At 45.8% G+C, this 23,386-nt stretch overlaps 1 protein-coding gene across 1 annotated transcript in view; it reads right to left on the reverse strand.

Annotated features, from left to right (window-relative positions):
- CYTH2 (cytohesin 2) overlaps positions 1-23,386 on the reverse strand; it is a 273,336-nt gene that overhangs the window by 42,113 nt on the left and 207,837 nt on the right. The window contains exons 6-8 of the mRNA XM_078654983.1: positions 13,347-13,459; positions 10,964-11,112; positions 918-1,029 (exon numbers count right to left, since the gene is read on the reverse strand). Of these exons, the coding sequence (XP_078511109.1) occupies positions 918-1,029; positions 10,964-11,112; positions 13,347-13,459 (374 nt within the window). The remainder of the gene's footprint in view (positions 1-917; positions 1,030-10,963; positions 11,113-13,346; positions 13,460-23,386) is intronic.

Here is a 23,386-nt window from a genome sequence, read left to right on the forward strand (position 1 = left end):
TTTCCAGAAGTCCTGGGAAACGTCAGTTTGAGGTGTGCAGGACTAGGCTCGAAAAGTGCAAGGGGCCCCAATGCATCCTCCCAGAGACTTCGACTGGACAGCAGAACTGTGCCCCGTGTTGGTCTCTCACATGTTCACACAACTAGTGTCTTCCTGTGGTCTTAGAATTATATATCTCAGTCCATTTAGGAGCCGACAATGGCACTCCATCTACCACTACGTATAGGAGCAGGTTACAAATGCACTTGCCCACAATGTCAAAGTAGTCCAAACCAACCAATACAGAGCTCAATACTCCGTTTTTCAGAGCATGAGCTAGTCACTTCCCAACTGATCCCACCCCCACATCCCAGTTTGCCAACCAATTGTCTTTTTACCTTCCCAAAGGCCCTTACCATTCAGCTCTAGCACTGATCGCCTGTAAGCCCCACACCATTTCAAACCGGGCTAGATCACAAATCTCACTTGCAATCCACACACTAACTGCCCTCCCACCAACTTTACTGACATTCTGCAGGAGCGGACTTGAAAATGTCACCATCACGGCTTAAATTAAGAGCTAGGACAAGTGGACTCGCCCCGGCATTACAAACGAGTAAATTTCAACTTTGAATGCCCTGCATGCTCCAAATGTTACCACCATTCCACACAGGCACTGTCAACACCATCTTTGCCAATCAGTCCAAACGTAATGTAAGAGACTCATGTGCTATTTTCAGTGGATCTGAAAAAAACTGGAGGCCTGAAGGAAAAACTGAGAAGGGACATAGTCTAAATATCTCATTGATGCCAGGGCCAGAAGGCCCACAGCTATTGGCTGCAACTATGCGATCAAGATGGGTAACATGTGCTTAGATTCCAAAACAAATCCTTAACCCTCCCTCCACGGGTTACCACATTCTGTCCGAGGCCCTCACCCAGCTTGAGGAGCCAGCCCTCTCGGTCAGGGTTGAAGAACGTGTGGGTTAAATCATTTCCGTCATCCTCTGGGATCTTGAATGGTTCATTCCTTATGCTATCGTACAAGTTCTAGAAAAGGAGGAAAAACGTGTCATTGCAGAAGAACAGATTAATGTAACACTCAGATGTGTCAAATATAATTGTCAGTAAACAACCCTTCACCTCATATTGTGCTGTTTATCCTGTCCAATCAGCGATTCATTCTATTCATCAACCCCCTATCAGTTATTGTTCCAATAATCAGACACCATCAGCAAAGAGAGCAGACTGACTACTTTGCTTTTTCAATTTAGATCTGGTTTGATAGTGATGTTATCTGCAAGAGGTTATTACCAAGTCTTTAAAATAAATAGGAGCAGGCTTTGGCTCCATCCATAGGAATATTACTCTCTCACGTCATGCTGTTGTAGGGCTGTCTGTGCTACAGAGTCTGGATTTAGGGAAAAAAACTTGGAGTCCTATAGTTCGATTAAGGTGGAACAGGGAAAACTACCAAGAATTTGGGGATTTGTCCTGTGGAATACCCAGTCTTTATAAACCTGTATAAAAGGCGATTGTGGCAGGAACGCTTGTATATCACTAACGCAGCATAAAGAAATTAGCACCAGAAAAGCTACCATCCTGGAAAGAAACTGTCACAGAAATGTAATGGCACAAATGACCCTCTGTGAAAGCTTTAACCGCTGAAATGAGGAAAAGGGAGGAATGTTGCCTGTTCTGCATGTATGCCTCACTAATGCTGCTAAATGGAGTTTACAGTGGTATTGTTCAACCTGTCAGTCTTAGGGTGGTCTTCCCCTAATCTTTTTGCTTATTACCTCCACATTTTGCTGAATCTTTTTATTGACTGAGCACTTTACTACTGCTTATCAGTGCTAAAGTGCATGTGCTTCTTCCCATAACATGTGTAATTGGTGTCTACCAGACTGACCTATTTAATTTACTTATATATACAATATACCCAGGGCCTGTAAGTTAAACACTTCTAGTCGGCTGCAGCACTGATTGTGCCACCCACAGAAATAGTCTTTCAAACCGGTTTCAGGACTGCAACTGCAGTGCTTGTGTGTGCAGTTTACTGCCACTTTAACTTGGCATTTACTTGCCAAGCCTTTAACTCCCCCTTTATTTCATGTAAGTCAACCCTAATCAACCCTGCCCTTATGGCCCTAAATAGCCATAAGGGCAGGGTGCTATGAAAATAAATGATAGAACATGTACTCTTTATGTTTTGCAAAGGCCTACTACTCTCATAGGTTAGCATTGGGAATTCCTTGATACACTTTCAATCTGTAATTCCTGATCAGAGAGGAGTAGCTTTTTCATGTTTCATGTTTGGAATGACATTGATTAATCCTACTTACTGGTGAAGATGGATTTAACATTACTATTTTAGAAATGCCACTTTTAGAAAGTGTTAAGAAAACAACAACGGCTCCTGTGGATCAATATATATCTTTTCTTATAAGTGTGCAGCACAATGGCAATGTGGGTGGTATGTGGGATGTCAAAGAAAGAAGCTGTATATACACTTGGTGAATCTGATCATCAATTCACATAGTTGATGTAAATATACGTAAACAATTTTTACAAAGCATCTGCAATATTACATACATACAAATAATAACAAAGTGATGGTGTGTTCCAAGTGAATATGTGGGAAAACGAACCTATACTACTAAAGTGAGAAGTAATAGTGTATAGAAAACAGGAGGTTTCTAGTTTACGTTTGGTTTCATTGAAAAGAGGCGACCTAGTTACGTATAAACAATCAATATACAATAGTTGGAGAGCGTAAGCAACTATTGTGCACGGTCTGTCTCTTTTTAGCTGTTGACGCCCTTTCGACCCATAATGGATGTCGGGTCTCCTCAGGACTGGTCAGTATGGGGACACCTATGAAGTGTGATAAGGACACATGTTAGCTAGTGGGCCAGCAAGGGAGATAGAAACTATAATGTAGTCAGGTAGTGTCGTAAAGAACTGTGTATTGGTGTACCTGCAGGGGGCAAGGACATTACAAATGCGGCAATTGTGTGACATGCACACTCACCTGTAACACAAAAACATTTGAACATAGAAACGTCAAGCACATCCTAGAATTTTTTGCCAACTGTAACACAAAGAATGTAGTATACTGCATTACCTGCCCGTGTGGACTTCCATACATAGGACAGACCCAACAGCCAATCAAAGCGCGTATTGGGCAGCATCGCAGAAGAATCAGGAATGCTGTTCCCAATGCCCCATTGGTCAACCACAACCTAGAGAAATCTCACACAGCAGATGAGCTTAGGAGGCAGGTTATAGACAAAGTCCAGATCCCAGTCAGGGGAGGTGACCTTTCTCAAATACTCCAAAGACTTGTGTCGCTGGATTGAACGCACCAACTCAATCACAGAGGGGCTCAACTCCGCAGAGGAGTGGCGGGGTTTTGTTACTTCACTAGCACCTTAAATTTAATTTGGCATGACTATACCCCATCTGACAGTTCAAACCTGGCTGTCAGATCCCTGACCTATTAGGTTCACATAGTATATTCACAGTATAATAACACAGCAAGGCGTTCTGTTCTGGAACTATAGCGCGTAATGACTATAGTATGCACATCAACTGTGATAGCGCTGTTTACGAACATACATCTACTATAGTCTATGATGGCGCTGTTTACAAATGTACAATATGCCTGTGTGTTTATGAGACTGCCGTACAGGACAGTAGGATTTTCCAAATGTAACCAGGTTATAATCACTACATGAGTAATGGCAGCTATCAGATTGCCTTATAGGACCACATGATCCTTTAGACGCTACTACATTGTCGTCACTATATAAGTAATGGTTAATATTGGTTCGCCTTGCAGTACCACAGGATCTTGCAATTTTTACCTTGTTGTTATCACTGTAGGTTTATTGGTGGTAAAATAACGGTGCATAAAGACTAAATCATGATCATTGACTGTATTAATGTATGCAATGGTACAGCATCTCTTCTCGATCACCGTAATGCCTTAGAGGACCACATGATCCTTTAAATGTTTAAATGCTATTATGTTGTCGACGCTATAAGAATTATGGCTGATTATACAGATGTGAAGTTTCATGCTTGAACACCCAGCTCAAATAACTACATAGTGATTTGCAGCATCTAGTTCACGCTACTCACGCCATCACTTAATACTTTCCAAACAATTTCTCCTTCAATAGCTCCTTGCCGCAACATTGCTTACGGTCCTCTTATACCCAGTAATGCACCGATAAATGCCTGGCAACATATAAACGATACCCTACAGTTTTGTGCATTGCCCACAAAGCACCTTCTAGTCTGTTGGCCTTTTCCATGATTACATGGACCTGTGATCACAGATACGGGGATCGCTACGGCGCTCTGTTATCTACTTACCAGCCCCCACAAGATGGCTGTATACAACGCCACTAGGTGCGAGACATTCTTTGTCATCGCACCAACAGGAGAGGACACGCCATAGAGACCGTCCACGAATACAGCGCTATACTACAGGTATGCGATCGTGCTAGACGAGAGCATAGGTCTTTGTTCTCATGTTTCAACTAATCCCTCTCAGTTAACTATGATGAGACTAATTTTAGACTCTTATCCACAGCGCCAACACCGTCTGGTTTGATTCACCAAAATCGGGAGGAATCCTTCTAACCATTTTATCAGACTAATCTATACAGGGAGCGCCCTCATGTGCATCTTGGTGAGAATTACTAATAGTTCATTTCATATCTATGATTCACTACGGATGCATGGTCTTCATTCCTTCTCCCCATTTGCATCCATTTTACAGTCTCGTGCCTCTCCAGCAATTTACCAGTTTGAATGTACCACGGGTCCTACGGACCAATAATTTACATACGCTTGCCTGCTTATACATGCCCTAAATTTTGCAAATTTTTCATGTCTAATTACAATTACCTCGAGATAAGAGTCCTATACAATGATTTCTTTATTAAACTCCCTACAGGTCCCGGCTGGGATCCCTGTAAGTTTTTACTGGCTTTCACTTATACCTCACGGTGTCACCAAATTGTCGATACTGAGCAGCGCAAGCCCCCTGCAGGTACACCAATACACAGCTCTTTACGACACTGCCTGACTACATTATAGTTTCTACCTCCCTTGCTGGCCCACTAGCTAACATGTCCTAATCACGCTTCATAGGGGTCCCCATACTGACCAGTCCTGAGGAGACCAGACATCCATTATGGGTCGAAACGTCGTAGACAGCTAAAAAGAGACAGACCGTGCACAATAGTTGCTTACACTCTCCAACTATTGTATATCGATTGTTTATACGTAACTAGGTCGCATCTTTTCAATGAAACCAAATGTAAACTAGAAACCTCCTGTTTTCTTTACACTATTACTTCTCACTTTAGTAGTATAGGTTCGCTTTCCTACATATTCACTTGGGACACACCATCACTGTTATTATTTGTATGTATGTAATATTGCAGATGCTTTGTAAAAATTGTTTACGTATATTTACATAAACTATGCGAATTGATGGTCAGATTCACCAAGTGTATATACAGCTTCTTACTTTGACATCCCACATACCACCCACATTGCCATTATGCTTCACACTAAAAGATATATATTTATCCACAGGAGCCGTTGTTGTTTTCTTAAAACTTTATAACCAGGCTCCAAGTGAGTAGGGTTTCCTTGTTTCTGCACGTACTGACCTGTGTGCCAGACAGGATGTCTCCAATACACGTCTGGGGAGGGTGGCAGCTACACTTAGTGCATTTCCTCTAGACAGCCATAACACAGAAAGAATAGGTGTGTCTAAGTACCCATCTACAAACATCTACATTCTGATGGCCTTGCCTGGCAGGATGGAAGGGAGTGGGTAACACTTGCATTGAATAGGTAGTGTCCTGTCCCCACACAGAGGGCTGATTTACCCCCCCCCCCCCCCCCTCCCCACATAGATAGCCTAGCAGACAGGACTGGGCTGAAAGGGGGACCTGTGCACTTCAGAGAGCTCCTTTGAAGTCACCTCCACATCACAGGCACTTTTGGGTAGAAGTACTGGGCCTGACCCACTACAATCAGACACTTCTGGATCTTGGACTGAAGCTCCATCAGAAGACTGCTGTGCTGCTTAAATAACTCGTCTTTTGACTGCAGACTTTAGAAGACCTGCTTTTCTCTTTTGTTGCCTTGCTGCCTGCTGATCTTCTACTCTGCCTTTCCACCAAGTGATCTCCAAGGGCTTGTTGGCTTGCCTCCTGTTGCTGGAGACTCTGGGATATCAGTCTCTATCCCTGCTCCTGTGCCTGGCTCACTTGAAGTGGCCCAGATACTTGCAACACAGATTTGAACGCATCTCCTGTATGTGTGTAAAAGAATTGGCGCATTGACCCTGTTGCAGGAGTAAAACCGGCACTTGCAACCAGTGCTTTGCCTCCAGAGATTGACGCATTAGACATCGTATCACCATAGCTTGGTGAAATAGACAAATCCCCTCAACTGCATGGCAGAATCCAGCATATCGCTCAACACCTCTTGACTCCAGCACCCGTCTTCGTAACTGATGCATCACGTTCACTGCGCGGAGAAGATCAACGCATCTCAATGCTTGCGACCAAGAAAGGTACTTTATTCACCGGGGTCTGTGTGAGTCCTGTAGTCAGCCAGTGCTTCTGCGAGGTCGGGTTACACTTTCCCAGTCCAGCACGACCTAAAAGAATCTTTTAGCGATACTTGCTCCTAAGTGCTTTACTGCATTTATTCTTTTGAAATCTTTACACATTGCCTCTTAGGTAAGACGGACTGCTCTGTGCCAAACTACTAGAGGGTGAGCACAGGTTATTATTTTGTGTGCAACTAGCTTACCCTGACTAGCATTGTGACTTCTGCTTGGACAGGGTGCATACATTTGCCAACCAGAAGCCAAATTTCTAAAAAGTATTAGTTAATTCTGCCTTTTATAAATGAATTAATGATATCCTGAACAACAGGAGTAAGAGGATCTATGTATTTTGCGATACAATAGTAGACAAACCTTTCCTACCTCGCAGCCTAGCATCACAAATCTATTAAAATCCTTGAGCTTAAATAAAGACTTCATGATGCCACATCAAGAGATTCAGCTGTTTGGGATCAGGGTGTCTGATTTGTGGATCATGTCGGGGAGTTTCTCGTGTGCGCCGACAAACATTTCTAATAGGGCAGAGTTACAATCACGGAGGAGCGTCGCCCCACTGCCTGGTTCAGAGGCAGCAAATGAAAAATAAAACTGTTCTAGCACAGTTTTATTTTTTATTTGCCGGCTCAAAGCCAGCTTGTGCAGGGAGGGGCGGGAAACGGGAGGAATCCCTAAGTGCGCATATTTAGGGGTTTCCGGAATAGCAGGGTACTCGCTAAAAAAAAGCACTATATAAATACAAACCTTTTTTATCCTCTTCTATCTTTCTGCTATCCTTCCGAATCCAAATAACTGACTAACCTATTCACCACTAAAATTACTTTCACATTTCACTATACTAATTCAACACTAAACCTTTATGGGTCACGGAGTTACATGCTACTCGCCGAAAAAGCGCTTCAACGCCTCGTCAGGGGTAATAAGCGCTAAATAAATGCAATTACAATACAATATGTGTTTGGCCAGCCATCTCAGGCCAACCAAACACACACGCGCACTTAGGTTTCTCCAGCCCGGCTGCATTGAACAGCCAGGCTGGAGTCTTTTCAGCCCGCTCAGGCCAATCTCTGCACTGCTCTCCTAGCAGGAGAGCAGCTCAGGAATTAGATGGGAGTCTTTCCCAGGGGGCTGCCGGGACCAGGAGGAAAAGAGGAAACATGAAGCTCCCGGCGACTTCAAGTAAGTTCTTTTATTTTTATACATTTAAACACCAGCCAGCGCTCACCCCCTCCCGTGCATCTTCCACCCGCCCCACCACCCTTTGCAGAGTACCATCATTGTCCTGCCTTCAGATCTAGCGCCGACATGTGGATGCCTTGTTAGAGTAGAGGTATTGCATCCTGTGGTGTTAACAAGTAAAAATGATCTGACAAGATGGATCTGTTGAATTGCCGGAGGTGTAGGATGGGTCTGAGTGAGCCATCCTTTTTGGGTATGAGGACAGAGGAAACTCCCTTGCGCTGCTGCTTTTGGGACACTGGCTGAATTACGCCTTTGTGAAAGCGCACCTAAACCTCTTCTCATAGCAGATGTTGGTGTTCGCTACTTAGTGTGCGTTTGTGTGGTTGTATATCTGAGGGTACTGAAATGAGTTTTAACCTCTTCTATGTGTTGGGACGGCCCCCAGCCGTCTGAAGCTACAGTGGGCGTGTGCATCGGAAGGCCAAGGGCCGTCCGAACTGCGCAAGCGTCAAATTCTGCCGCACCGTGTCGGAATTTGCACCACGTCGAAAAGGTTAAGCAATACCCTGGTTTTTCTTTTCCCTAGTACACTATTGTCTGTTGAGATTTACTCCCAATGGGCTATGAAATATTGAAGCCTATCCAACAGGTGTTAGATGAACGGGGGAAGGTGAGAGGAGTCACCCTTTGTTAGTAGAGGCTGCTTTCCCAGTACCTCCTTTACCCAGCCACTAATATTTCTATATACACCTATAGAAAATCCCTTTGGCGCCGGTCTGTTGATGGTAGCTTTGTTGCTGCCTCTGGCAAGATGAGGAAGAGGGTGTCCAGAAGGGTGGTTTTAGCACCTGCTCGAAACGGAAAGGAGTCCTTTGGTATTGCTGTTGCAGCGCGCACATGGGTTTTGCTGTGTCTTTATTTGTTTTGTTTCGCTTCTCCAACATTTGGTCAACTTGCAGATCAAAAAGATGTTTGCCATTCAATGGCATGTTGATCAAATGTTGTTGAACTTCTGGTTTGAAGCCAGCAACACATACCCAGGCTTGTTGTCTAATAAATATGCTTGTATTAATACCCCTTGCCACAGAGTCAGCGGCAATGAGGGCCCAACAAATAGTGGTGTTGGAAATTGTCCTTCCCTCTGCTACACTTTCCTCACACCCTTGTCTATATTGTTCTGAGAGGAGTTTAAGGAGATAATGTACCTCATCCCAGTGTGCTGTGTCATATCTAAAGAGCTAGCCAAAAGAATTGGTGATTCTCCCATCCCTAGCCACCTTCAATGCTACTACTTTGCCTGCGTAATCTGTTTGCTCTCCTGAGAGAGTCTCCTGTGCCCTGAGCATTTGTGTGCAATATGGGCCACTAGTGAATCCAGTGGTAACTGTCCCCGGATGCAGGGTGGATCATTTGCAGAGGATTTATACTTCTTATCAACCAGGTGGTGGACAATTCTAGAATTTAAAGGCTCTTTAAAAAAGTTGTGTCTTGAGCATTCCCTCCATTGGGCACTTTTGATGCCAGGTAGGGCACACACTCAAAGTTATGTGTAAGACTCAATTTGGGAAGTTTGCGGTCTTGCTGTATCTAACTGCAAAAACTAGACGAATAGATGGCGAATTTGAGTAACTCTGCTTGTTACTAATATTGGAAACGTAGCATACATGTAAGGCTAAGAGATTTTGTGTGACTTGGTGTGAGGGGGTAATTGTGAAGAAACTATTTGTGAGATAATCTACTCGCCCCTCAGTACACATCATAAAGGTCCAAATTACTTTACCAAATCTGAGCATGTCTGCAGGAAGACCAGCCGTGAATGAAAATGAATGGCTTATAAGCATAGAATGAACCACTAGGTGCTGGAGATGCAAGACAGTTGCTTGAAATTTAGAAGTCTGCTATGTCACAGTGTGTGCAATTCCTAATGTTTGTTCTTCTATTCCAAACGGTTTTATCTGTCCCATTACTACTGACACCAATTTGTTTTCAGTTTCCAGGCCAGTTATACAATGCCGGTAGGACAAACAGCTTATCATATTAGTCTGTTATCTAATTTTGTGTGTTCTTCCACTGTCACAAATTTAAAATGCATCTTGCATGTCGCAGAATCAACTCCCTAATGACCACACCTTGACCACTACCCTTTTGTTACAGACGAAGAGGACGTGATAGAACAGGATGTGTTGCCCACTAAAACTGTAGCATACTAACATGTTCTAACAGCAGTTCAATTACAATTCTGATGTATCCATTTCATAATATACACAATAACAAAATCGCTCTGGGCGAATGGTTCAGTGAAATTTCTGATTCCAACTTAGCTCTTTAGTAGCTGGAGCTACTTATGTTATTGCAAAACATTGATGCTCTGAGGACAGCAAAGGTATGGGAAGAGACTGTTTGCTGCACTGTGGGTGTTATTGGTGCCTGTAATGCTAGGAATGTGGTGGAGGAACCTCTTGTGGAGGCGGAGCGAGGTCCGCAGGATACTGGAAGCTTAACCATGGTCTTTGAATTAAAGGAATGAATCTCACTGGAGGGATCAGACTGGTGTGTTTCACAGATTCAGTTTCATTAATGCATTGACTGTACTGAAATGAAAGTTGGTATTTGAACTCTGGGCTCTGCATAACAGTAGTATCACACCCAGTGGCCCACCCCAGCCCTTGTGGAACAAGGGGCCCAGGAGTGTGACGAAATTTTAAATATCTCCCTCTCCCGCACGCTCTTGTCCTTTCTGAGGAGGGGGTCACAGTCCTTGGCCCAGCCGGAATTTAAGGGGATGGGTGCTGGTCCCATCCCTCATCTAGGGAGCAAAACTATTGTTTCCTTCTGGAGACTGGAGGGGAATCCAGTTAAGACCCTACTCTGCCAATCTCCCGTGAGGGGTTTGGACCAGGACCAGAACATAAGGAAATTCTTGCCTCATGCGGTGGAGCAAGGAGACCGTGCTACACAAAAATAGGAGGCCATCTGCTCTCAACCACCGATGCGCTGCTGAAGATTAAATGGAGCTCTTGATTCCACCACTTTCTGTATGCATACTACCTAGCTGATTCCCTGCAATTTTCACGAGCATTTATGGGCACTGTTTACAAAGTATTCCAAATGCACCTCCTTCTAGGAAATGTTCAGGCTCACCCTTAGAAGCTCTTCTGGAAGGTCGCCACCATCATTGATGCCGCGGTTCATTGATATGAACCTCTCCACACTTGGCTTGTCACGGACATTGGGATTGTGCAGACTAGTGTTCAACATGATGACAGCAAAGGATAAAACATAGCAGGTGTCTAAAAAGCAAAACCATGAGACTGTCAGAGATAAAGTGTTTTACGAACTTCTGCTCCCCTTCCCACCCCCATTTCTCCCCGTCATTCTGTAACCAAGGGAAATGTGAAGTGTTTTCTCACTGAAATGGCAATAAAGCATGTTTACATTTCATTTAACAAGATTATCTCCAACAGGTCAATCTTCTAGAAATGGCGACAATTCCTTCTTATATACATATATGACCACAATGTCGAATTCTCCTAGTATTCTTCAAATTAATGATTCAGTCAGTGCCCAAGCAGGATACTGCTCTCTCGCTTACTGATGCCCTCTGGCAGCCTGCACGTCCTTTCACAATCGAATAAGGTTGGACTATGATAAAAACATTCAAACGCTTCAAAAAGAAACAATATGGAACGCACAAATGCTCGCAAGTGCAAAAGAGGCATTTTAGGACCAGCAGTCCGTACGACAGGCAGAAAAAAGGAGCATAGGGTTGAGCTGTATGAAGAGACAATGTTCCATCTTGAAGATGTGGTTAGAAGACCATACATCTGCAAGTACATAATGATCTACCCAAAGGAAGATGGTAGGAAACAGGGCACCTCTGAAAACATACAGAGACATAGGTGAGGCCTTTTCTGGAGGAACTGAAGCAGTGGCAGGTGATTTCATACAGTAGTAAACTGCATGACACAAGACATTAGGAAGCACATTACAAAACAGAATTTCAAGCACCTTCTGGGCTCAAGAATCAAGCCCACAAATATTTATAGCGCATATGCACTAGGAATATGATTAACTATGAGCCTATGTTCATTGATAACCGCTGGAGAAAACTTGAAGGGAAGCCGGTTAAGCCTAAAAGTTTTCAAATCAAATGGATTAAAGTGTATACAGAGGAGGATGCAAAGCGACACGTTTTTACTCATATGTCTGGAACCTCTGCGTCAATGAATAAAGATTGTGGATAACGTTTTAAGGATTTGCAGACCGCAAACTCCTTTGTGGCCCATAAACCGATCACCCTAACTACCAGGACCCAGTCTTGGCAATTGAGTAGCAAAAAGGACGCAGTCTTGCTGACAGACTAACATGTTTCTATAAGAAACTTACTGGGGATCCATAGGTTGCTGATGTAATGATACTGTCTGGTAACTAGTACCTGGTTCAGCAGGCAAAGTTAAATCTGACTCAAGGTGCCCAAATGGCCTTTAAGGTGGTGACAGTGGCTAGCTAGTGTACTACTACACTCTAGGAGTCCCTTTGGTTTTGTACTCTTAGGGAAGCACCCTGTAGGCAATGAAAAGCCGGTCACATCGAGGATATTTAGGGGTGGGAGCACCTACAACGTGCACGTAAAATCCAGTAGACATTAGCTACTGGTTCTGAACAAAGGGACTTTTGAACCAAGCTTTTTAAGTGATCTTTCCGGAACTGAAGCAGCTAGGAAGCGGATTTCAGTGGTACCAGAATCTAGCAACCTCAGCCAGTTAACTAACCACATTTCTCCAGACTTCCAGCGTTGGCTGAGGAGTAAAGTATTGATGTCCCAACCTTACAGGAGGGTCGTGAAAGATGCAGACTTGTCCTGGCAGGCTTGTTGGGCTCATAAGGGGGGAAAAGGCACAGGTATATCAAGAAACAAACAAAGGCAGGACAGAACAGCTTTCCAAAGCCACGCAAGGACATTACTATATTAGCAGAAATCTTTTTGAAAGGCTAGGGCACGAAGCCCAGAAAAATGAGGAGTGGTTTCTACATCTGAATGGGAAGTGATGAAAAAATGGGTGGAGAAGCGGTACGGAATGGGTAGAATTTACTGATGCCATAACACAAATAAATGTTTCTCCGTGCAAATGCAAAACAAAAACTAAGTGGTACGAAATAAGATGATATATTTCAAGGGGTCTTATTTGTGAGCAATGCATTTGACACCATCAGACAACTTAACTTCTGTAAATAAGCAGAAGAATTAGCTCCTTAAACAGCATCTAGGCCATGACTGATAAAAATGGTTCCCAGAGTACGCTGCCTACGTAGGCCACCTTAAGGTCCACCTCGTCCTCGTCCAATCCCAGTACACTATTGCCCTTGGCCACAATCTATGTACAGCACTCAGTTGCACCGATCTAGATTTGCAGTGTTAATACAACCACATATACACAAATCCACAGTACGTTTGGTTTTGTTACTCATTTCCAGTTAAGATAGCTACATATTTTGGTTTTATTCTAAATATGCTGTTTCCTACCTGTGGATTGAAAAACCCCTGGGTTACACAGGCAGTATCGTTGTGCAAAAGCCTCCATCATGCGGTCAATTTTCTGGGCTTCTCCTGGCAGCCGGAAACTCCACAGGAACTGCCTGGGGGGTATTAAAATGAAAGAAGCATAAGGGTGACCAAAAACATATAGGAACATGTCATGGTACAGACAGCACTCAAACCTAAAACACAGACACAAACCCCTTTCGCCAAATCGGAGCAAGCAGTGGAGAAAAGCTCAATGCAAATAAGATAACCAGCAGGGTAAATGAAACTATCTTTGGGAACGACCTGTTACTGGCAACATTACTACCCGCTTTCATACCTCGCTTGTCAGACTCTGCTAAAGACCCACATTACAAGCAGCCCAGAACATTAGTTTGTATTTCCACAATCTCGGAGTTACCGATAACAGGGCTACCAATAACTCCAGTGGAAAAAATCAAACCCATTAAGATTTGGAACTGGGGGTTACATTAAGAAATGGGTTATTACCGGAAGGGCGAAGACGTAGGGGAAGAAATTGCTGATCCATTTCCCTCTGTAATTCTCCTTTCCGTCCCACACTTTTACACGGAGATTTCGACTGACTACGGCAAGTGAATCTTCGTGTGAACGTAAAAAACACTTGTACTTGCGATAGAGTGGGGAAACTGCCCACTGGTACTGAAAGAATAAAAACGTTTACACCCTTATTCCGTCCCCAGGAGTTAGGAGGCTGCGCGTAACGAAAGCCTTACTGTCTGGGCAGAAAAGAGGAGTAACGCTGCTTAAGGAAGAAAGGGCACCTTTCCTGCCCTTCCTCGCTGTCTGGGCAGAAGAGGAGTGACGCTGCTTAAATACGAGGAACGGGCACCTTTCCTGCCCCGCCTCACTGTCTGTGCAGAACAGAGGAGTGACGCTGCTTAAAGACGAGGAACGGGCACCTTTCCTGCCCCGCCTCACTGTCTGTGCAGAACAGAGGAGTGACGCTGCTTAAAGACGAGGAACGGGCACCTTTCCTGCCCCGCCTCACTGTCTGTGCAGAACAGAGGAGTGACGCTGCTTAAAGACGAGGAACGGGCACCTTTCCTGCCCCGCCTCACTGTCTGTGCAGAACAGAGGAGTGACGCTGCTTAAAGACGAGGAACGGGCACCTTTTCTGCCCGCCTCGCTGTCTGGGCAGAACAGAGGAGTGACGCTGCTTAAAGACGAGGAACGGGCACCTTTCCTGCCCCGCCTCACTGTCTGTGCAGAACAGAGGAGTGACGCTGCTTAAAGACGAGGAACGGGCACCTTTCCTGCCCCGCCTCACTGTCTGTGCAGAACAGAGGAGTGACGCTGCTTAAAGACGAGGAAAGAGCACCTTTCCTGCCCCGCCGTCTGGGCAGAAGAGAGGAGTGACGCTGCTTAAAGACGAGGAACGGGCACCTTTCCTGCCCGCCTCATTGTCTGTGCAGAACAGAGGAGTGACGCTGCTTAACCGCATGCGCGCGGCACGTTTTCCCGCTGTGCGCTGAGAATCGAGGAATCCCGCGGTTCATGACGAGCTCAGCTCGTCATGAGTGTACGAGAGGTGTACCTCATGACGAGCTGAGCTGAGCGTGGACGGGGTTAAAGAAGAGGAAACGGCACCTTTCCTGCCCCGACTCACTGTCTGGGCAAAGAGAGGAGTGACTCTTCTTAATGAGGAGTCACTGGCACCATTCCTGCCCCGCCGTCTGGGCAGAAGAGAGGAGTGACGCTGCTTAAAGACGAGGAACGGGCACCTTTCCTGCCCCGCCTCACTGTCTGGGCAGAAGAGAGGAGTGACGCTGCTTAAAGACGAGGAACAGGCACCTTTCCTACCCGCATCACTGTCTGGGCAGAAGAGAGGAGTGACGCTGCTTAAAGGCGAGGAACGGGCGCCTTTCCTGCCCCGCCTCACTGTCTGGACAGAAGAGAGGAGTGACGCTGCTTAAAGATGAGGAACGGGCACCTTTCCTGCCCCGCCGTCTGGGCAGAAGAGAAAAGTGACGCTGCTTAAAGACGAGGAACGGGCACTTTTCCTGCCCGCCTCACTGTCTGGGCAGAACAGAGGAGTGACGCTGCTTAACCGCATGCGCGCGGCACGTTTTCCCGCTGTGCGCTGAGAATCGAGGAATCCCGCGGTTCATGACGAGCTCAGCTCGTCATGAGTGTACGAGAGGTGTACCTCATGACGAGCTGAGCTGAGCGTGGACGGGGTTAAAGAAGAGGAAACGGCACCTTTCCTGCCCCGACTCACTGTCTGGGCAAAGAGAGGAGTGACGCTTCTTAATGAGGAGTCACTGGCACCTTTCCTGCCCCGCCGTCTGGGCAGAAGAGAGGAGTGACGCTGCTTAAAGACGAGGAACGGGCACCTTTCCTGCCCCGCCTCACTGTCTGGGCAGAAGAGAGGAGTGACGCTGCTTAAAGACGAGGAACAGGCACCTTTCCTACCCGCATCACTGTCTGGGCAGAAGAGAGGAGTGACGCTGCTTAAAGGCGAGGAACGGGCGCCTTTCCTGCCCCGCCTCACTGTCTGGACAGAAGAGAGGAGTGACGCTGCTTAAAGATGAGGAACGGGCACCTTTCCTGCCCCGCCGTCTGGGCAGAAGAGAGAAGTGACGCTGCTTAAAGACGAGGAACGGGCACTTTTCCTGCCCGCCTCACTGTCTGTGCAGAACAGAGGAGTGACGGTGCTTACAGACGAGGAAAGGGCCCCTTTCCTGCACCGCCTCGCTGTCTGGGCAGAAGAGAGGAGTGAAGCTGCTAAAAGACGAGGAAAGGGCACCTTTCCTGCCCCGCCTCACTGTCTGGGCAGAAGAGAGGAGTGACGCTGCTTAAAGACGAGGAACAGGCACCTTTCCTACCCGCATCACTGTCTGGGCAGAAGAGAGGAGTGACACTGATTAAAGATGAGGAAAGAGCACCTTCCCTGCTCCGCTCATCTCTAAACTGACTGAGTACTCTAAACACTCAGCGAAATGAAGAGAAAGTAGATCTGTGCGAACCACAAACTTGAACAATCCTACAGAGATGGGTTTGCTCAGTATGAAAGGAAAGAAGCAGTGGAGAAAATATATTACACAAGCTCGATGACACGAAGCCCTGGTGTCTTCTCAAATGAGCTCGGGGCTTTACATTTTGAAGCAAAGAAGAGGGTGATGGCAACTACTAAAAGTTGACGTTTTAAATCTTGCCTGTGTAAGCACTAGCTGCACCTTTAGAGACGTGCAGAACTAGAGCTCATGTGTTGCAGTCACTCTAAGCACCCACTTTCAGTAGCTGGTAACAAGGGCAAAAAGCAACACAAAAAAACGCAGCATGCTTTCTTTCCCATTTCTGTTTCGGTCGCTCAAATCGGACACAACCGCTGTCGAAATACCCCAAAGAACTGTTTTGCTGTAAAATGTTTCCATAGCAGCATTTACTCTGGCAAACAAAATGATGCCAATACAGTAGATGTGATTTTTTTTTTTCCAAGTAGATTTTAGCAAGCAAAGGGCTGATTCTGTATGTTTGCTGGTAAGGATTCAAGAGTTCGAGGCACACAGCTTCCAAACCCCCTATCGTTTTGAGAAAGAGTATAATCCGTGGATGAGCTATATATAGTCCCTTCAGAGTCAAACTGAAAATCGTCACTGCTTTTGGCTGTTCACCTCACGGTGCCTCCCCCGCCTCAAACTTCCTGGGGATGAAAAGTGAATATAAACTTTTATTTGTTAACTATCCATTTATATATTAAAATAGCCCAACCAGTTTAAGGTTTAACAAAACTGATTAACCTTGCCTGGAGTTTTCTCTACCTAAAAGTGCTTAACAGTAGAGTACTCTTCAAATTCCTGCCGAGGTTGCAAAGTTTAAACCAGTAAACAACAGATTACACCCACAGTTGCGGTCAAACACAAGTTACTTCCCTTCACTAATGATCTTCCTGATGGATGCACCATGTAACTGGAGATTCCTCACCTTTCGGATATCCAACATACGAGACTGGATCCGGAACTATTCACAGAAATTGCTCTTGTGCGCTTAGAGCAGAGGCCACTAAACACCTCTGCTGCCTTGCAGTCTCCAGAAGAGACGGACAGAGCTGCAACGTCCAAAGACACGGTTCAACCGTAACAGACTGGAGAGGACAGTGTGCCAAATCTAACTTGGGACCTTTTTTAAACCGCAGGACTGAGAACTGGAGGCAGGGGGCAGTGAGAGAAGTGGCTGGATACAGTTTTCACCAGAAACAGTTACCAAAGGTTTGTCATCTTTTGGAGAGACAGCAATACAGTATTTTGCAACGGTGGAAGGTCAGAAAAATGGACTAACACCAAGAAGTCCTGCAGGACAGAGTGGATAAAAGGCCCCGTCTGCAGTCTTGACTGTCGAAGCAGTAGTGCACGTTGAAAGTGTGCAGACACCCACGTAGCAGCCTAGCAGTATCCCAGTATTGGAATACCCTCACAAATGTCTTAGTGGCTGCCTTGGCTCTGGTGGAATGAGCCTCCAGACCCTCAGGGAGTTCCTTCTTGGTCAGGACAAAGCATGTTTTCAGGCACTGGACAATTCACATGGACCGGTTAAGCTTCTGTACTGCCTTCCTAGCACTGACAAAGCCCAATAAAGCTGGTTGACAACTCAGTACTCTTGTGCGAATGACATAAAAGCAGAGAGGCTCATTTTGAGTCAAGTCAGTGAAGACTCCCCTCTCCTTAGAAGCATGTGGAGGACAGAAAATTACAGAGGGTAATATACTGACCCATGTAGAAGTGTGATACTATTTTTGTCAGAAAAGAAGCGTGGATCTGTAGCACTAATCTGTCAAAGAAAAAAGTGCTATAAGGGGGCTGTACTGACAGTGCCTGTAGCTTAATGATGCGACAGCAGAAGTAATTGCGATGAAGAACACCATTTAGATATCAGCTGCAGAAAAGCAGTGCATTGCCTCGAGAGGCGTGCACATGAGGAATATAAGAAAATGGGGTCAGTGCGAATATGTATAGGGGTCATCTTAGAAAACACATCAGAATGGAGGACTAGAATAACAAAGGTAGGTTAGGCAAACAAAGAAAGGCTGAAAGGGCTAACAACATCTTTTAGGGTGCCCACTGCAAAGTCCTGCTAGCAAAATGATAGCACAAACATAACGTTGGATAACAAATAGTTTCTTACCTGTCGGTGTAGTTTTGCAGCTTGAAGATCTTTCTGGATTCACTATGCTGTGCATTATTCCGCGGTCTAGTGGTTGGGTCCAGAATCGTAGTCTTTTTTTTTATTCGTAGTCCAGGTGGGCGTCTACGTCCCACCTTTTCCTGAGACGTTCCTGTGACATCAGCACGCCTCCAGCGGAAGCTCCCAACTTTGGGCACCATCTTCGAATTCTTTTTTTCTTGTTTTTGTCTCATGCCCGTTCATCCTTTTCCAATCTAAGTTCTTCCTTAATGTAAAGGAATTTCCGCTTTGTCTCTTTGAAAGTGTCTGATTGCATATTGTCCTTGTATTACCTCCTCCTCCTGCCTCATCTTTCTGGCGCAGGTGGGTGGGTTCGCTAGTGAATCCAGAAAGATCTTCAAGCTGCAAAACTACCCCGACAGGTAAGAAACTATTTGTTTTGCAGCGTGTATCTTTCTGGATTCACTATGCTGTGCATAGACTTTGTAGCGGTTTCTTAAGTTTGTGGCGGCTGGGTGGAAGATGAGCGTTGGTTGTTGAATATATGTTGAAGCACTTTCTGTCCTACTTGTTCTTCCTTGTTCATTTGTATATCCGCACAGTAGTGCTTACTGAACGTGTGCACTGAAGCCCATGTTGCCGCCAGGCATATGTCTTGAATGGGTGTGCTAGCCAAGAAGGCTATTGTAGCTCCTTTTTTCCTGGTAGAGTGTGCTTGTGCTCCTCCAAGTAGTTCTCGCCCTGCCTGCTCGCGGCAGAATTGTAGTTTGTGCGATCCATCGTGCGATGGTGCCCTTTGTTATTGGTCTACCCAGGACACTGCTTGCCAAGGACACAAAGAACTGCTTTGTTTTCCTGTGCTCCGTGGTCATTTCCATGTAATGCATTACTGCCCTTCTAACGTCCAGAGTGTGCAGAGCCCTCTCTGCACTTGTGGATGGTTTCTGAAAGAAGCTTTCTATCTGTATTGTTTGGTTCATGTGAAACCTTGACACCACCTTTGGCATAAAGTGTAGGTCCATTCTCATTACCACCCTGCCATTGTGTATTTGAATATAGGATTTTTGTAGTGTTAGCGCTTGCAGCTCGCTTACCCTGCGTAGCGAGGTGATTGCTACTAGAAAGGCTGTCTTCATTGTGTGCATTTGTAGTGAGGCCTTATGGACGGTTCAAAAGGTGCTTTCATAAGCTCTGTTAGAACTAGATTAAGGTTCCATGCCGGTGGCGGAATCCTTTTCGGAGGGGCGATCCCTTTGGTCCCTTCCAGGAACCTTTTTCCCCGTCTCTCCTCTTGTGTAGGCTACTATTGTTGCTAGGTGTACTCTCAGCGAGGTAGAGCTTAGGTTTGCTCTTAGCAGGTGTGTTAAATATTTTAGCACAGTTGATTCCTTGTCATCTTCTTGTGTAGTTTATCCCTGATGCACCATTGTGTGAATCTTTTCCATTTCGCCACATAGCACCTCCGTGTGGTAGGTCTCCTTGTTTCCCGTAGCACCCGCAGTGTGCTTTCTGGGAGTCTCAGGTGTGCCATCTCTACGTCTTCAGGAGCCATGCAGAGAGGCAGAGGCTCTCTGGCTCTGGGCGAAGTACCTCCCCGTTTTGCATGGAGAGCAAGTCTTTTGTTTTTGCGAACTTGTGAGGTGGTCCCTGAGACATCTCCACTATTTGTGAGAACCAGGACTTCCTGGCCCACAGTGGTGCCACCAGAATCAGTGTGATGTTGCTGGTTCTGCATTTGCGGAGTACCCTGTCTATCAGTGGTATCAGGGGAAAAGCGTAGACAAATGTTTTCGACCAGCTTATCCATAGGGCATTCCCCTGGAATTGTTCCCCTGGTTGCGAAGTATTGGCATTTTGCATTCTGGTGTGTTGCAAATAGGTGTTTTTTTGGTGTCCCCCACTTCTTGAATAACCTTTGCGTCTCTTGTGCATTGAGCTCCCACTCGTGGGATGCTGATGTCTGCTGAGCCTGTCTGCCTTCATGTTGTCCTTCCTTGTAGGTGTATAGCCAGGAGGTCTATTTTTAGTGGGATGGCCCATCTCCATATCTTCTGTGCTAGGTTGGATAGTGCGAATGATTGTGTTCCTCCCAGTTTGTTGATGTAGAACATTGTTGGTGTGTTGTCGGTTTGTATCAACACTCTTTGCCCGTACAGTTGTTTCTGGAAGGCTTTCAGGGCGAGGAACACGGTCTTTAGTTCCAGGTAGTTGATGTGCCTGATCGCATCTGTTGGAGTCCACAGGCCCGCACCTTGAGTTGGTTCATGTGTGCTCCCCATCCCTTCTGGGATGCGTCTGTGGTGATGGTCACTGATGGGTTTCGTGGTGTCCAAGGCTTCCCCCTTGTTATGTTCTCCTTGTTCCACCACGCTATCTCCTCTTGGCCTGCGTGCATTACAACCACTAGATCTTCCTAACTCCCTGTAGCTTGTGACCATTGCTGTTGGAGCTATTCCTGGAATGGTCTCACGTGTAGTCGTATACTGGAGACTAGGTCTATGCAGGACGCCATTAGCCCCATGATCTTGCTCGCGGTCCTCACTGTCAGAGCTCGCTCCTTCTGGTATTGACGTGTCTCCTTCAGCAGGGCAAGTGTTCTCTTGTCGCTGGGGAACACTTTGCTCTGTAGGGTGTTGATCTGAGCGCCTAGGAAGAGCTTCACTTGCTCTGGTTCTATTGAGGATTTCCCGCAGTATATTGAGAATCCCAGTTCCGTTAGCATTCTTGTGACCTGTTGTGCATGTTCCTTGCATTGTTTGTAGGAGCTTGCCTTTATGAGCCAGTCGGTTTAGACTTAACATTGTTTTTAGGTTATTATCTTTTCCTGTAATGAATTGTTGGTCAAAAGATCTATGTTTTTGTCCATGTGATGATGTGTCCCCACAATCTGATATACATATTTTATTCTTTTGTAAATTTTATACTTTTTTCCGAAAGAAACTTATCCCTATTCTTAAAGATTTAAACGTATACAGATGTCGCTTAGCGTTTTTAGAGTGCCAGAAAATGGAAACTGTTTTTATGGTAGCTTCACTTGCTGAATTTTTTAAATCAGCTTTTAAGTGTCGTAAATCGATTCAAATGAATTAATTTTTATGTTGCTGCATATATGTACTTAATTTTGGTGCTTTTTTCTGTGTGATCTTATATAATGATTACTTGACCCCTTTGTAAATTGTATCTTTTCATGCTACTTTTATGGTTATTATTTGTTTTTTTTAACCGAATAAAGTATTTTGAATCTGAATCTGAGCCAGTCGTCGAGGAAGGGGTATACGTGGATCCCTTAGGTGCGCTGTCACGGCAGCAAGGCACTTGGTGAAGACCCTTGGTGGGGATTTTAGTCTGAAGGCCAGGGCGGTGAACTGGTAGTGTGCCTTGTTGATGGCAAATCTCAGTAGATGTTTGTGCCGTCTGTTCATGGGAATGTGTAGGTAGGCGTGCTTTTGGTCTATGGTGGACATAAAGTCTTCGTGCTTCCTCTGTGAGCAGTGCTAACTCTTTCGCTGAGTGCATTTTCCTTTTCGGTTTCCCGTTTGGTTTCTTTTCCAGTTCTATGCAGTATCCGAACTTTGAGGTTCAGTATCCATTTGTCTGTTATTTTCTTCCATCCCTGGAAGAAGTGTTTTAGTATGCCTCCTACTGGTGTTACATGTTCGTTGATCTTTTGTCCGTGTAACCTTTTTTGCTGACTTTGTTGTGCCCTTCCCCTAGAGGTGTCGTGTGGGTGGGCACGGTTGGTGGTGCGGAGTCACTTTGAAGTGGGTTGCTGCCCCCCCCCTTCTTGTTTGTCCTCGTTCATTCGCCCTCCCGCAAAAGGACTGGCCCAGAGGCTGGTATTGCCAGGTTTGTTTTTGATGGCCCTGCTGTGCTTGGTTGTCACCCTGGTAGCCCTGCTGGAATGTCTGATGTGACATTCCCCGCTGGTGTCCCCATCTTCAGTTTGGTCTCCGTGTCTGTGTGCCTCTCCTCATTCCTCTGAATTGCAAGGCCCCCATAGACCTAGCAGTTTCATTTTCTTTTTTGAGTTGGGCGAGTTTCTCATCCACTGGTGCTCCGAACAGGGTTTCACCATTGAAGGGGGTGTTCAGGATGTTATTCTGTACTTCCGGCTTAAAGCCGGATATTCTCAGCCAGGCATGCCTTCTCTCTGTGACCCCCAATCATCATGAGCCTGCTGGACGGGTTTGCCGCATCCAGGGCTGATTTCAGGCATGAGTTGGCTATATTCTTGTCTTCCTCCACCAGGTGTGTTGCCCTCTGTTAGCATTGCTCAGGGAGGTGTTTGAGCAGTTGTCCGACCTCGTCCCAATGCTGGTACGTGTGCCTGTTGAGTAGGGCATTAGAGTTCGCAATGCGCCACTGTACTGCTGCATTCCGCTCTATTTTCCTTCCAGTGAGGTCTATCCTCTTACTCTCCTTGTCAGGTGGTGGGCCTGAGTTTGTGGGAACGTTGACCCTTTTTCTGGCTGTTGCTGTAATGATGGAGTCAGCTGTGACGGATCCCTGGATGTAGGGAGGGTCCTTAGAGGAGTGTTTGTATTTTTTCTCTGTCCTGGGTGTGACAGACCTGCAGCTTGCTGCTTCTTTGAAAGCTTCCCTCCCCTGGTCCAGGACACTTGGAGCATGGGAAGGAATTGGCTCCTGGTTTGAGTGGGGAGCAGGGTCTCTAGGAGGAAGCAGGCTTTTTGGCTTTTCTTCCGCCAGTTTCACTCCATAAGCTGTTGCCGCGTTCCCGATGACCATGTTGTAGATCCCAATGTCATCTGGCGGTGAAGGCCTCGAAGGATACGTCTCCACGGCCTCTTCCGGGCTTTCGGCGTCGAGGTCCTGCCAATCCGGGTCCTGCACCACGAGGATGCAGAGTCCAAACTCGTGCG

The sequence above is a fragment of the Lissotriton helveticus genome, chromosome 7 (assembly GCF_964261635.1).
Source record: "Lissotriton helveticus chromosome 7, aLisHel1.1, whole genome shotgun sequence".
NCBI lineage: Eukaryota > Metazoa > Chordata > Amphibia > Caudata > Salamandridae > Lissotriton > Lissotriton helveticus.